General features: G+C 38.6%; 1 protein-coding gene across 7 annotated transcripts in view; it reads right to left on the bottom strand.

The window, feature by feature from the left end:
- Window positions 1-14,157, bottom strand: part of ESR1 (estrogen receptor 1) — a 241,716-nt gene that overhangs the window by 61,957 nt on the left and 165,602 nt on the right. For all 7 annotated transcript variants that reach the window (XM_069488728.1, XM_069488725.1, XM_069488729.1 and 4 more), the window contains one exon: window positions 3,171-3,309. In XM_069488728.1, coding sequence (XP_069344829.1) covers window positions 3,171-3,309 — 139 coding nt within the window. The remainder of the gene's footprint in view (window positions 1-3,170; window positions 3,310-14,157) is intronic.

Raw genomic sequence — 14,157 nt, 5'->3', positions numbered from 1 at the left:
ATGTGATGTCAATAACAGCTGAAATGACTATCAGAAGATGTGGATTCTCCTCCTGATTCTGCCACAAGCTACCGAGGTGACCCTGGCCGGTGTCATTAACAAAAAATTATTACTGGGTGTCATGGAAGACTTTGTACATTGGAGATGATACAGAGATAAACAAAATCTGGTTCCTGACCACAAGAAGTTTATGAGCTGGTAGAAAAGATATGATATTCAATCATAACTAACACATGGTAGAAGAAGAATGCTACTTTGAGAGAAGTGCAAACCAAACACCATGAGAACTTAGACAAAGGAAAGGATACTTTCTACCTGAAGAGGAGAGTTTGAAGAAAGGTTTTACGGAAAAGTGGCATCTGAAATGAGCCTTGAAGAATGGATCAGATTCTGACAAGGAACCCCAGTGGCAAAGCCCCTTTCAGAAGCAACAGGGGAGAAACTTCAATGTGCAAAGTTCTACCAATAGTCCTCAGGCCGAATTCAGCTGCCAGGTGTTTTTAGCCTGGACAAGAGTTCACCAGGACACCTAATCCCCAGAGTTCCCTCTTGGACTCTCACTCACTGGCCTTCTTCATTTACATCATCTCCCTGGCTCTGCAGGTATCAGTGCTTATGACATTTGTAATAGGGATTCACGATGATCAAGATAAGAAGTCTACACAGGACTTTCTAAAGAACTGAGAGAGCCAATGAAAGGTGATTCAGGAAGCATCATGATCACAGCTGTGCCTAAGAAGGTCCTCTCTGGCACCGCTGTGGGAGACGGACTGAAAGAAAGAGGGGTCTGGCCCCAGAAACAGAGTCAGTGGTGGGGAAAGAAGGAATCTCGGAGAGAGACAACCAGGATCGGAGCCAGCACAGTAGGACGCAGACAAAGAGGAGGTCTGGGTTCAGAAATAGTGCAGAGATTACTTGAGGGTTAACTGGATAATCTAGTGAGGGAGGAGGTGGATTTCACAGCTAATTTAAACTTTATCGCTCCAGCACCTAGGTGAATACTGATGTCACTAAGACCGAGAGGAACAAGAAAGGAACAGATTGGATGAGAAAGATAATGTATTCAGTTGTGGATATGGTGAATCTGAAGAACTTAGAGGACATTGAGGTAGGAAAGTCTAGTGCAGTGGTTCCCAACTGGGGACAGTTTTGCCACCCATCTCCCGCCACACACAGGAGATATTTAGAAATGCCTGGAGACATGCTGGTTGGTGCTCACAATTTGGGCAGGGGTTTGCCACCGGCATCCAGCGGGTAGAGTCTAGAGATGCTGCTAAACATCCTAAAATGCACAGCACAGCCCCCCACAAGAAAGAATTATCTGACCAAAATGTCAGTAGTGCAGAGGTTGAGAAATTCTGATCTAGAAGGAGTAGAAACTTCAAATCTGGAGTTTTAAAAAGTAGGAAATGGATAGCGATGAGAGCTTTTAGTCACTCATACGTGTGAGAGATATGACAGAAAATTAGCCACAATGGGAATGTCACCTCATTGGTCATATGAGTTCGCTACATGAGGTAATGTCAAAAACTCTTTCATATTCAAAGTGCAATGGTTTTATGACTGTTCTCGGCAAGTGTGCACTCAGGAAGGTAGACGTGGATGAGGATGGAAATCATGAAGCAGATCAGTGCAGGTAGGAATGTCCAGAAACCTACACAGGGAAGACATGTTCCAGTCGGTAGTAAGGAAACATCATATGCGGTCTAAGATTTTCATCTGCAAACTTGATATAACTTGGTCAAAGAATCACACTACTACTATCAGACAAGAAAAAACAAATTTAAAGGAGATAGGTGAAAAGGAAAGAAGAAAGCAGAAGAAGACAGAGGGGAAATGAGATAGAAAAAAAATGACAAGACAAGTAAAACAAGGAGTGGAGAGAACAGGAAAGGAAAGGAACACTGGAAGGGCATCCTCTAAAAGGCAACAGAATACACTGGGAGTGCAGTTCTAAGGCATAAGACTCATGGCCATTCTCAATAATTTTGTGAAACTGTGATATTTTACAGACAGTAAAATCTGCTTCTTGATCGGGCTTGTAACTGTTTTTCAAAAGCCATATTATTAAAATGCAAAATGGCAAAAGAGTAACCAATACCTAGTACAATTCTCCAGCATTTAAACAAATTTTGCTGTGAATACATTTTGCTGCAGGGATGTAGTGTGGGCCACCTGGCAGCCTTGGACTGCTGAGCACACAGGCAAAATAGATTTGCAAGGAACAAGAAGATGGTCCTTCCCCAGCCAAAATGTTATATAGCCCCCAAAAACAAGGTATACCTGGAAAACAGAAAGCTACAGCAGCAAACCAAAGGAGGCATCACTGAACAGCAGGGTGGGAAGACCAGGTGTCAGGCTAGGAGGCAACAGAGTGTGCTAAAGCCAGAAAGATCTTGAATTCAAAACCTGGCTCCAGCATTAGCTAGATCCCTGGTTTTTACAAGTAGCAGGATGTCTCTGGGAATTAGTTTCCTTTCTGGTAAAATGTGGATAATAAGATTCCAGCCTCCTAGGAGTGCTGTGATGATTAAATGAGAAAATGTAAGTAAAGTGTTTAGGACAGCAGCTAGAGCAGGATGGCGATGCCCTCAACAGTAACTGCTACTGAATAATGTCCAAATTCTATTATTCTAATCAATGACTGAAAAGAATAAAAAAATAAGAACCACAATTCAAGTATAATATGTTAAAGAGAGTAACCTATTTGAAAAATGAAACGAATTCATAGAACTAGAAATGGCCTTCAGAACTCTCTGGTCAAATTTCCTTATTTTACTGATGGGAAATTAGAGAAGGAAATGAAAAGGCCATTGTGGTTTGGATGCACAAGAACCAAAAAAAAAAAAAAATGAATAATTAAAGAGGAGTAATTCATCATTTTTTGTATAACACAAGTTGAAGGTGGAGTTAGAAAATTACAGTTCCCAGGTGTGTGTGTGTGTGTAATAGAAATAGAATTCCTCTAAGGAAAAGTCTAGCAGAACTTTATCCTTAGCTTTCTGTGAACTTGACTAGCCTTCATCTCCCGAATGCACTCACTTATAAAGTAAACATACCTCATAAAGTTATCTGAAGCTTCAAAGAGTACTGAATAAAACAGCATCATGAACAAACTGGTGACCATGAAGGAGGATATGCTTCTCCCAGGCTACAGCCAGGTGACTCACCTGTCCAAGAGCAGGTTAGGAGCAAACAGGAGCTTCCCTGGGTGCTCCATGGAGCGCCAGACAAGACCAATCATCAGGATCTCCAGCCAGGCACATTCCAGAAGGTGGACCTGATCATGGAGGGTCAAATCCACAAAGCCTGAAATAAGATAAGAAAAACCTGCTTATTTAAAATGCAAAGTATTCATTACTGCTGAAATGAATGCAACTAGGGATTTGACCTGGTAAGGTCTATCTTCTATTGCATGGAGTAAAGTGTAATAGAAACACACTTTACAGGGAAGTCAAGCAACTATTCCCTAAACCTAGCTATGTCGATGGATTTCAATGTGGTATTAAGAATTATACCAACTTACACGACCCACTTAGCTTTCTATAAAGTTCTGTACTTAATGTTAAAACCCTTATGTTTTCTATTTAGACAGTTCTAACAGTTCCATGTGACTGTCATTCACTTCTGTTTCAGTTGAAGGTACTAAGGTACAAGGAATTTAAATTACTTCCCTTACACTAAACAGGAACGGAAACACAGTCAGCACCACTGTCACTAAATTTCTATTTCTTTGCTTCATCACTAAGCCATGCTCTTTTTCTTCATAACATGTAAAAGAAAGACTAATGAAATAGCATATATAAATAGATCACTTGAGAGAATGAGTCAGATGAATAAAGGTGACATTATTCTGGTAATAACCACTAAACTGTGCCCTTGTTTTCTAATGGCTGATTAGGAGATTAAAGCTTTTTCCAATCATTACTGACAATATGGTGGATGCTTGAAAATAATGATGATGAGGAGGAAGGGGAGGATGAAGAAGGAGGGAAGAAGGGAGGAGAAAAGGAGAAAAAGAAGAGAAAGAAAACGATGAGTTTATTGAGCTCTTACTATGTGATAAAAGCAATGCTAAATGTTTCCTGCGCAGGATTCTTTTCTTCTTTATTAATACAATAACCTGAAGAAGTAGGAATGGATATTCCCATCTTACAGAGAAGACAGACGTTCACAGAGTTTACTTATCTGTTAAGGGTAGAAATAGGAATATAATCTTCAAAATACGGCTCCTTGAACACACTTAACAACTACCTCTTCTGAGCTCCACTTAATGAGAGAATTTGGATCAGGTGACTAAATAAATCCAACCACACACATTAAGATATGCCAGAGTGACAGGGACATTAAATAAATAAGGTACCCATAAAGCCTGCTGCCTTCCAACTCAGTTTCCTGTCCTTTTTCCCCGCTGAGATATCCCACCATATTCTATCCACCCCCCCATCCTCAGCTCTTTGTTTCCTCTTATCTACGAGAATGGCTCTAGGAATCCCTTTTTTTATTGTTCTTTTCTTTTTCTCTCATCAATATTATACTTTTATTAGCTATCTACACTTGTGTTAATTAAAAACCCAAAATATAAGTTTGTTTTCCTTAAACAGTCAAGGATAAATGGTCTGCCTGCTGGCTGTTTCTTCTTGGGGGGCCTTGGAGGTATCAAAATCTCAGCATTAAACTATTAGCTTATCATTTCCCATGTGCTTAAGCACCATCTTTCACATAATCCTTATCTCCAAATAGTTGATGATCCACCTAAAGAAACCCAAGCTAGAGACAGACCTCGGAGTTTATGCTCCCTCTCTTTCCATCATCTCATAATTAAACCTCATCAACTCTATCTTTGAAGTCACTACAATTCTTCTCATTTGCAGTCTCACTGCTAACATACTAATTCAGTTCCTAATAGTCTCTTACATTTTTGTCTGACTTTTTTTTACTCAGCATAATTATTTTAAGACTTACCCATGTTGCATGTATAAATAGTTGTTTCTTTTTATTGCTGAGTAGTATTCTACTGTATAGATATATCCAATAAATAAATACACTTTGTTTATCCTTTCATTGGACATCTGGGTTTCCAGTTTTTGGCTATCACAAATAAAGCTGCTATAAGTAATCCATGTACAAATTATTATATGGATATATGCTTTCATTTCTCTTGGTTAAATATTTAAGAGTAGGATGTCTGGATCATATGATAGGCGTATGTTTTTTAAGAAACTGTCAAACTGTTTTCAAAAAGGGTTTACCATTTTACATTCATACCAGCAATATACGAGAGTACCAGTTGCTCTATATCCTCACCAATACTTGGTATGGTCAGTCTTTTTAACATTAGACATTTTAACAGATGCACAGAGGTATGGGATCTTAATCTGCATTTTTCTAATGACTAATAATGTTTAGCATCTTTTCACATGTTTTCTAACAGATCATTTTGCCACACTGTATTCAAGTTAATCATTCATGTACCGGTAAATCCTGCTAGACTATGTACTCATTTGAGTCACAAAATGTATGACTCCGTCAAATTTTGCTTTTTAAAAAAGTCTAAATATATCGCATCTTCCACTACATCACACAGCCATGCCAAGGTCCATGATGATGTAGCCTTTATTAGAGTTAGGTGCCTTTTCCTTGGAAAGAATGGATTCCATGATCATGTAAAAAAAAAGAACTTGCATCTGGAAGAATAAAAAAGTGGCTTTGTTCATAAGCAAAACTAAAAGATTAAAAAGTGAAATTAAAAAGCAATGATTTGGTTTCAGATCCCCTGGGGGAAAGGGGATCAGGTATATCTACAATGTGCAGCTATTTACCTACAGAGTGAACTGGGTCAAGATGCACTAGCCTTGCTCAAGGAGAAAAGGCTGATGCAGCATTAAGTGCTTCACTTTCTCAGCACCCGATGGATGACTAAGGGGATAAACCAAACCCAGTGAGCTGTACGTAAAATGATAGCCCTCAGGGCAGTTTAAATTCTCTGAGATCTCACCCCACTCTTTTGGGTGAAGTCTCTTAACAGTAACATACACTTACACTGTAAATTAAATTCACTTTCAGAAATGTTAACATTCAAAAGTGAGTCTTTTTCTCTCTTCTCATGATATTCACTGTTTTATGTAGTAAAAATGTAATCATGTAATGTTGTCACCCATGATGAAGCCTACCCCAGATTATTCAATATCCTACATAAACCTTAAAAGATTATACAGCATCCTATCTGGGGGTGTCTCGGGAGTTCAGCCATAGAACCAGTCAATTTTGGAAAACCAAAGGTCTGCTTTCTGGTGGCAAACATATTAAATGGAATTATACTTTTTAATTCTCACTTTAAAATTTCAGTGCTTTTGAGGTCTGACAGTTTTAGCGCTCTTTTGGGAGGTGAGGAAGCTCCCCATAACCATTTGTATCACTTCAGTATGGTGATTATGAAATCTGTCTGAAGTAGGTCTGTTAGTAATAGTTTTCAGTTGGAGGCCAGCAGGATTGCTCGATCCTTCTGTTGAAATGTTGTAGGTCTCTCAAAAAGAGCTTATTTAATTATCTTTCCCAGCTGTGCATATTGCCTGCAGACCAGGGTTATCATATCTACTGCACAGTGTCCTCTGTGAGTTCCTGGGTCAGGGTAGTGCAGAAAAGATTGCCAATTAACTTTCTCAGTGAATGTGAGGACTACAAAAGAAAGTTATTGGATAGAGTGTCTCCTTTCTTCCAATAGACTGGTCTTGATATTATTTTAACCATACAGGAGCTAAAAACCCTTTTGGTATGGAATAAATATCCATGAATACTTTCAGTTCACAGCCAATGGGCACAAATAATGTCATAAATCCCAAACAAAAGGAGATTGGGCCAACTATCTTTAGACATCAAGTTTCAATTCCTTTGCTTATTTTCCTTGTAAACATCCAGAATGTTCTAATATGCAATTCCAAATGAATCTCCTAGAATAAATCAGAGGCATTCAAAAAGTACATTCCACTCTCTCTTGAACACTTGACAGTGTCACCAATGAGAAGATGGGAGCTTAGCAGCTGCTACAGGATATGAGTAGAAGAATCAATGGCAGATATGCTCACAGGCGGCACAGTGAGAGTTGACTCATCCCCCCATCACTTGAAGACTGCCACTTTAATGACGAGGGGGCTCTAGGCCCACTGACTCCACACCAGAGGGACAGAATGCATTCTGGAAAAGTAGTAACTATAGTTTGTTGAGAATAGGTGAAATCAGATGCTCAGAAATCTCATTTTATACAATAAAATTTTTATAAAAGCAAACATGGGTCTTTTTCCCTGATCTGTATTCACGGGTCTAATAACAGAGTATCTAGAGAGGATATACTGGAAACAGACAGCAATACCTCAAGTCCTACTCCCCATCCCTCAGTGGGCAGTGATGCAGCTAATAAAGTTGAAGAAGGCCTCTTTCATAGAAAAAGATACCGCCCCCCCCAAACATAAACCAGCTCATTATTTCTAGCTTCATCACCAAGTACGGGCATTGCTGACTTCTGCCTTCCATTATACAGTACCTGTTTTTCCTTCAAGATAGGTTAACTTAGTTTTGACTGTGAAAGGAGCTCATGGCATGTCCATCTCCCTGCCTTGGGCCTCGTGAGATCCTGAGCCCTTTTCTCCACTCTGCTCTGCTAGGGACTGTCTACAAATTGCCTAATTTGCTTGGCACACAAAGAGATCCTTAAAACCTCAGGGTGTGGCAAGGCTCTCAGAAATGATATCGAAAAGTGTGCAGACATCCTTAGGCAAAATGACTAATATAATCTGAATGCTTGTAAAGTTCCATGCTGCCTTGCAGTAAAAGATAAATCAGAGTGGCTCTTCAGTATCGACATAAAAAATATTAAGCACTACAGTCATTATAGTCTTACTTCCATGGGATACAATCTATGGAGATACAAAGCAAAATAGAAACTGTGAAAGCAAAAAGCAACGTTTCCCTGCGGATTGTGATCTACAAAACTAGGAGCCAGGTGGTTGGTTCCTTCAGTAAATTTGCTGGAAAAAATACTGATTTCCTGACCTTCAAAAAAAGTAATCATGTTCTCAGTCATATCATGACCCCAATGTTCTCCAAAATGTCACTTATGAAATTGCCTGTTGCATTTCTTCTGCATTGCCTTATTACTCAATAGAAGAAGAGTTGAATAATTCATTTCTTTTTCTTTCAATGTCAAGGACTCAGTGCAAGAATAGAGTAAGGTAAAAAATGAGAAATTACGGAAGTGAGATTATACTACAATGATGGCTACAAGTGAACAAAACTTGTGATTTCTGGCAGAAAACCTACAAAACAGAAAGTATTAGAAGAGTCTAGACCCCTGTTCAAATGCCAAGAAGTCTTCATGTCCTAGATTTTGTAATTTATTCTCCAGAAAATAGTAACTTAATGCCACACCATAGACCACAGACCCATGGTATAGATGAATATGACCTTCCCTCCCTCCAAAAAAATTTTTGCACTCCCTCTAATATGTAGTCCTATTACAGAGAGATCCAGTAAAACTGTGATTGCCATTATTTAACATTTAAGATGTCTCTGTAACAGTACATGCATTGAAAATTATTTTTTAAGAAATGAGTTTTCCACTTAATGTCATGTACACTGTTACCAAATATGTACTACTGTTAGAAAATAAAATAAATACAACATGCATCCCCATAATAAATGGTAATAGATTAAATAATCACTTGTTTTGAAATACTGTGGATCCCAGTGCAAGAGCACAGGCTTTCTCCTGAGCCAGCCCGACATCACCATCACTGTGGATTCTGGTTTTCCTGCGCTATAATAAAAGAAGCGTGAACAGCCCCCACCTGACCAAGCCCCGTATCAAATCGCCTGTCCAGTGCTCTTCCGCAGCGGCCATACTAGATGCCCACCTTGCCAACACCAAGCTGACTTTCTCTTTCTTGAGGCTCCAATAGCCCTCATCTTCGGCCCTGATAACTTGCTATTTCCAAGTCACATCCCAACATGGGACTTTCTGATTATCTGGAGGGTACCCCCTGCCCCATTCCCCAACAGAATGAGGGCAGAAGTAACATAAATAATATGAGCTGAAAAGTCAAGAAGACCTGGCTTGTAATTCTTCTTATGGCCTGCAGCCACAGATTACTTAAGATATCTGAAAGCACTTCCCATCAGTAAAATGAGGATGGACTGACCTACCACTTAGGGTTGCTGTAAAAATTAAGGAGTTACCAGATGTCCTAGAGAACCAGAGTAGCTACTCAATAAATGTAAGTTCTCTTCCCTACTTCTCCCAACAGGCCACAACTTCTGCTCAATAGAAGGGGACACTAATTTTGCAAAACACCAAAAGAAATGTTTTGTTTTAAAATATTTTAGACTTACAACTTCAAACTTAAATTGGGCGTTTTGTGTTTGCCCTAATTCACGATGTCATGTTGTATTTTCTGTTTATTTTTTCTTTTTATTTATGTATTTTTAAAAACCTAATAAAAAAGGATAAAAGACTTCCTAGAGCTCAAACAGCCCTTACAAAACAACATATCTTATGATTCAAAAGTGGAGGGAACAAGGGCATGTGGATTATATTTTGCCTAAAATACATACGCCAAAAAAAAAAATGAGAAAAGAAAGCATGTTTGGGGTTTTATTGCACCCAGAGCATTTCAAGATGTTTAGCATCTCCGGAATGCAGCTGTCTTTGTACACCCCCAATTGGAAATGGTTGAAGGTTTTCTACTGAACCCAGCAGCCAGCCACACCATATTTGCTGCTCCTTATGTGCCTTGGGATAGACAGAACAAAGCTCTCCCTGTGATGACTACTTGCCTTGGGAAACTAAGTGGTGGTCTTTAGGTAAATGCTAAACAATAACATGGTAAGTGAAAAATCAAATGTGACAAATTTGGTATTATTAACCTATGTCACTTTCAGCATACTTGAAAGCCAATTAATTTGATAATTTGAGTACAAATGGAAGAATTCAATCCAGAGGTTTTAAAATAAACAAAGGTACTGCTTCTTAAAATGAATGGTGCATGCCTCAAATACCCCATTTTAACATGATCACATCTTGAAAGAATTACGGATGCTAAAAGTCACGATTATCTATATAAACCTATAAAAAGTTTCCAACCTTGACCATGCAACTGAACTATACAACTGAACCATGTATTACTTTACATAATATAATGAAGACGTTTATGACACCATTACCAATTCCTTCAGAACACTGCAGCAGAACTTAACACATCTCACTCTGACAATTATTTTTACACAAACACATTCACAGGTGATGTTTCTATGGCGCATCCAAACTGTAAGTCAACAGTATTGTTTGTGGTAATTCCACTTCCTCCTCATTTTTATCTAAGTGAAAGACAAAAACCAGCAGGGGGCCTGAGATTTTTTTTTTTTCCTGGACCTCTCTCTTGCAATGCATACGTGAGGTATAAACTAAATGTTGAAGACTGTCTTTTTTTTCTCTGACAAGGTCTCATTGTAGGCTACTGGTTAGGAAGGGAAATCTAAAGACAAAACTGGTTTCAAGTTTGCCCGACTGCTGCTAGGGTTTAAACCCCACTCCAGAACTATATTCAAGGAACCATACTGCTTATAATGGTCCTTTGTAAAATTATTAGAATTGAACACAGAACTGTATTCAGATTCCACTTCAAAATTTTTCTAGCAATTTTTCTCTGCTCTGGAGATCAGCCCATGTTTACTATTTAGTCAACCTGTGTGTATTTCTGTGTGTTATATATTGCGGTTACATCTTACTCATCCACTGGTATTTGATTATGTTTACATATCAACATACAAGACATAAAAATAGTGTATGGAAATAAATTACCTCTGATCTAGAGAGGTAATTATAGAACTTCTTCTCTGTGTAGACAGAAAAATGAATCTATATTGTAAAACCCCTCAAGCTTAGAAGTTCAGAATTATAGACTGTGGCATACATAAACTAATTATAATACAAAGAAGGAAATTATTCTTGACGTTAAATACAAATTTCATGAAATTCTTTAACCTTTACAAATTTAGTTTACCACATACCTTTCAATGGTTAAATACACATATTCTTTTTGTTCAAAGGCTAGATATGTCTTAATTCTGATCACAGCATATAGGAACATGTGAAATACCGAATATGTTCCTTTGAAAAATTTTATCCTCAGTTTTTGTAGAAAGTTGATATGAGAAAATGTCATTGCATCTTTGCAAAAGGGAGGATGAAGGTGTTGGGCAGTGTCCCTCGAGTAAACATTCATTTATTTGGCAAATTTCTCTCCAAATTTAGTAAGAGGAAAAGGTTTCTCTCTCCTAAAGAACCACTATGTTCCTTTTTGTTGGCTGTAAGAACAGCGGAGTTTCTTACAGACTGCATGTGGCCCATCAAGAAGCATAGGCATTAATACAATGTTCAAAAGCAATAATAATTTCACCTGTTTTGTGAGAAAATTATTGTCCTACTATTTTGTCTGGACCTCGCTTTTGACTGTAGTATTGAATTACAAGGTATCCGACTTGCAAAGTAGATAAGTCATTAAAATATGTATATTTGTTGTAGTGCGCACGCGCACACACACACACACACACACACACACGCACACAAAGTATCCATTTTTTTCCTCCATTTAACAAAAAGTAAGTTGTGTGATGATAGATCGAGGAAGTAGATCATCATGAAAAAAGAATTAATCTCACAGCTCTGTCTCATTCCAGAATGAAAAATAAGTCAAGACTTATTTGAGGATCTGATTTGGGGATCAAGAAAAAAAAATGTCCCTCAGAGAAAACAAACAGATGGCAACTCTACCTTGTTACCAACCCCATCTGTATTACACTCGGAGCCTTGGTTTATGTAGCAATGGTTGTCATGACGATAAGCATTTGAGAAGAGTTCTGGAGAAGCTGATGGATTTAAGAGTGTCTCCTGGCTCCCCAATTTTCCAAACACACACGAAAAATCCAACCCCCTCAAGCCCCAGATAAACAATTCTATTACTTCTTATGTTGGCTACAGTTATTCTATACAGGTATTAAGAAATTTTGTACTCTTTCATATCAAAATCCTCCTGGGAGGGACAGAATAGATCTTAACTCTGCTATATCGCAGCTTGAAGATAAACTAGTCTTTTATTTTTATTCAATAAAGGCAACTGTATTAACTACAGTTTAATTTTTTTCCTTACAAGCTCAGAAAGAAATCAATTTCAGCTTAAATGAGAAACGAGAAAAAAGTAAAAGAAATTATTTTCTAGTTTCTATGAGTAGATTGCAAACTAAAGAAGGAAAAAAATTAATAAACTATAACGTACTTAAGACTGCCCTTTTAAGTGCTTGTCAAATGGACAGGAAGGCCAGCCACTGTGGAGTGATTCCGAGTTACCTGACAAAGAGCACAGACTGGCTCCATCTGAAAAGTCAACAAGCACTTGTACCTTGGAACATACATTTTTTCCCATCTACCTAGAAGCAGACCTACAGAGCATTTCAAATGCTATTGTCATCAGTCTGCGTTCTCCAGATAACTGTACGCTCCTGGTAAACACTACAAATGTCATCAACACAAAGACTAACAGGGAAGTAGGCAGTCTCTTTTTAGAGCGAGTCCCCAAAACAAAGGGACAATGATGACTTCCTCCCACCTCCACCTAGCTCAATCCCTTCAGTGAAACCAAAATTGATAACTACTGGTAGTTTTAGTGAGAAATTTCTCTCTCCTTCTCTCTCTCTCTCTCTCTCACACACACACACACACACACACACACACACACTTGATTTAAAAGCTAGAGGAACACCTATTGTTGCCAACGACCCCAAAGACGTGTAGTTCTGGAAAGCATTAGGAAAAAAAAGAGGCTTACTCTACTTAAATTCAAAATGTGGGAATGGGAGTTTTACGAGGCAAAATCACCAAGAGGTATCAGAAATGCTGAGTATCAAATCCCATAACAACTCTTAAACTGAGAAGCCAGAGGACAAGCTGCAGGGCTCCGGACCCTGAAGGAGTGGGCCAGCAAGCCCAGGCGCCTCTGGGGGTCTCAGGGTCTCACAAGCTCATGGGGGACAGTAATTAAGAAAATGTTGCTCCCTCCTTTCCCATCTTACTACGGTTCCCCACCTCCCATATTCATGCCATTACCCTGGACAGATTTCAGCACCAGACAGAACAAGCAACAAAAGTTAGAAGCAAGAATTATTTCAGCCTGTTCCACCCCACATCTGATGTCGGTGAGCACTGAACTTATATACACCATTCTAGAGAGAGGCCAAAAGGCCATTGGAAAGCCAGAAACTATTTTCCTTTAACTCATGGTGGATTCTTTCATAAGCACAGTAGATCTTACCAGGTCATTAAATAACCACTCTAAAAATAAAGTGGGTAGTTAGGTGCTATGGTTTGGATGTGGTTTGTCCCCACCAAAACTCATACCACAATTTAATTGCCAATGTAAAGCTGTTGACAGGTGGGGCCTTTAAGAGGTGATTAGCCTGTTAAGATGGATTAATGTCTTTCCTTATAGACTGGATTAATTCTCCAGGGAATAAATTAGTTCTCATCATTTTAAGAAACGATAGACTTTTTGTCCTTTCTCTTTGCATGTGCCTGTTTCCCCTTCTGCTTCTTTGCCATATTATGATGCAGCATGAGGCATTCACCAAAAGAGGGCCAGGTACAGCCACCCGATCTTGAACTTTCCAGCCTCCAGAATTGTGAACCAAACAAACTTTTATTCTTTGTAAATTATCCTGTCTCAGATATTCTGTTATAGCAACAGAAAATAGACCAAGACACTAAGCCAGCCTAAAAGAGAGATACTCTAAATGCTAATTACCTTAAAAGCAAAAAACTATTCCATTTCTTGCTAGTTCAACATGACCCCTGGCTTGGCATTGGGTCTAATCAACAATGCTGGATTACAGCAGGAACTACAATACTATTTCCAAACAAAGATAAAGAGTAACTGTATTTGTTTCCTAGGACTGCCATAACAAGGTACCACAAACTGAGTGGCTCAAACCTGCCTTACATTTAGTAGTCAAAATATATTCAGTTTTTACATTGCAAAGCCTCATGTTCTAAGTATTTTAGACCACAAATGAGAAATAGTATGAAATGGAATAATCAAAAAAAGACCCCAAACA

This window comes from Eulemur rufifrons, chromosome 15 (assembly GCF_041146395.1).
Source record: "Eulemur rufifrons isolate Redbay chromosome 15, OSU_ERuf_1, whole genome shotgun sequence".
Taxonomy (NCBI): domain Eukaryota; kingdom Metazoa; phylum Chordata; class Mammalia; order Primates; family Lemuridae; genus Eulemur; species Eulemur rufifrons.
This window is presented reverse-complemented; position numbering and strand designations above follow the sequence as displayed.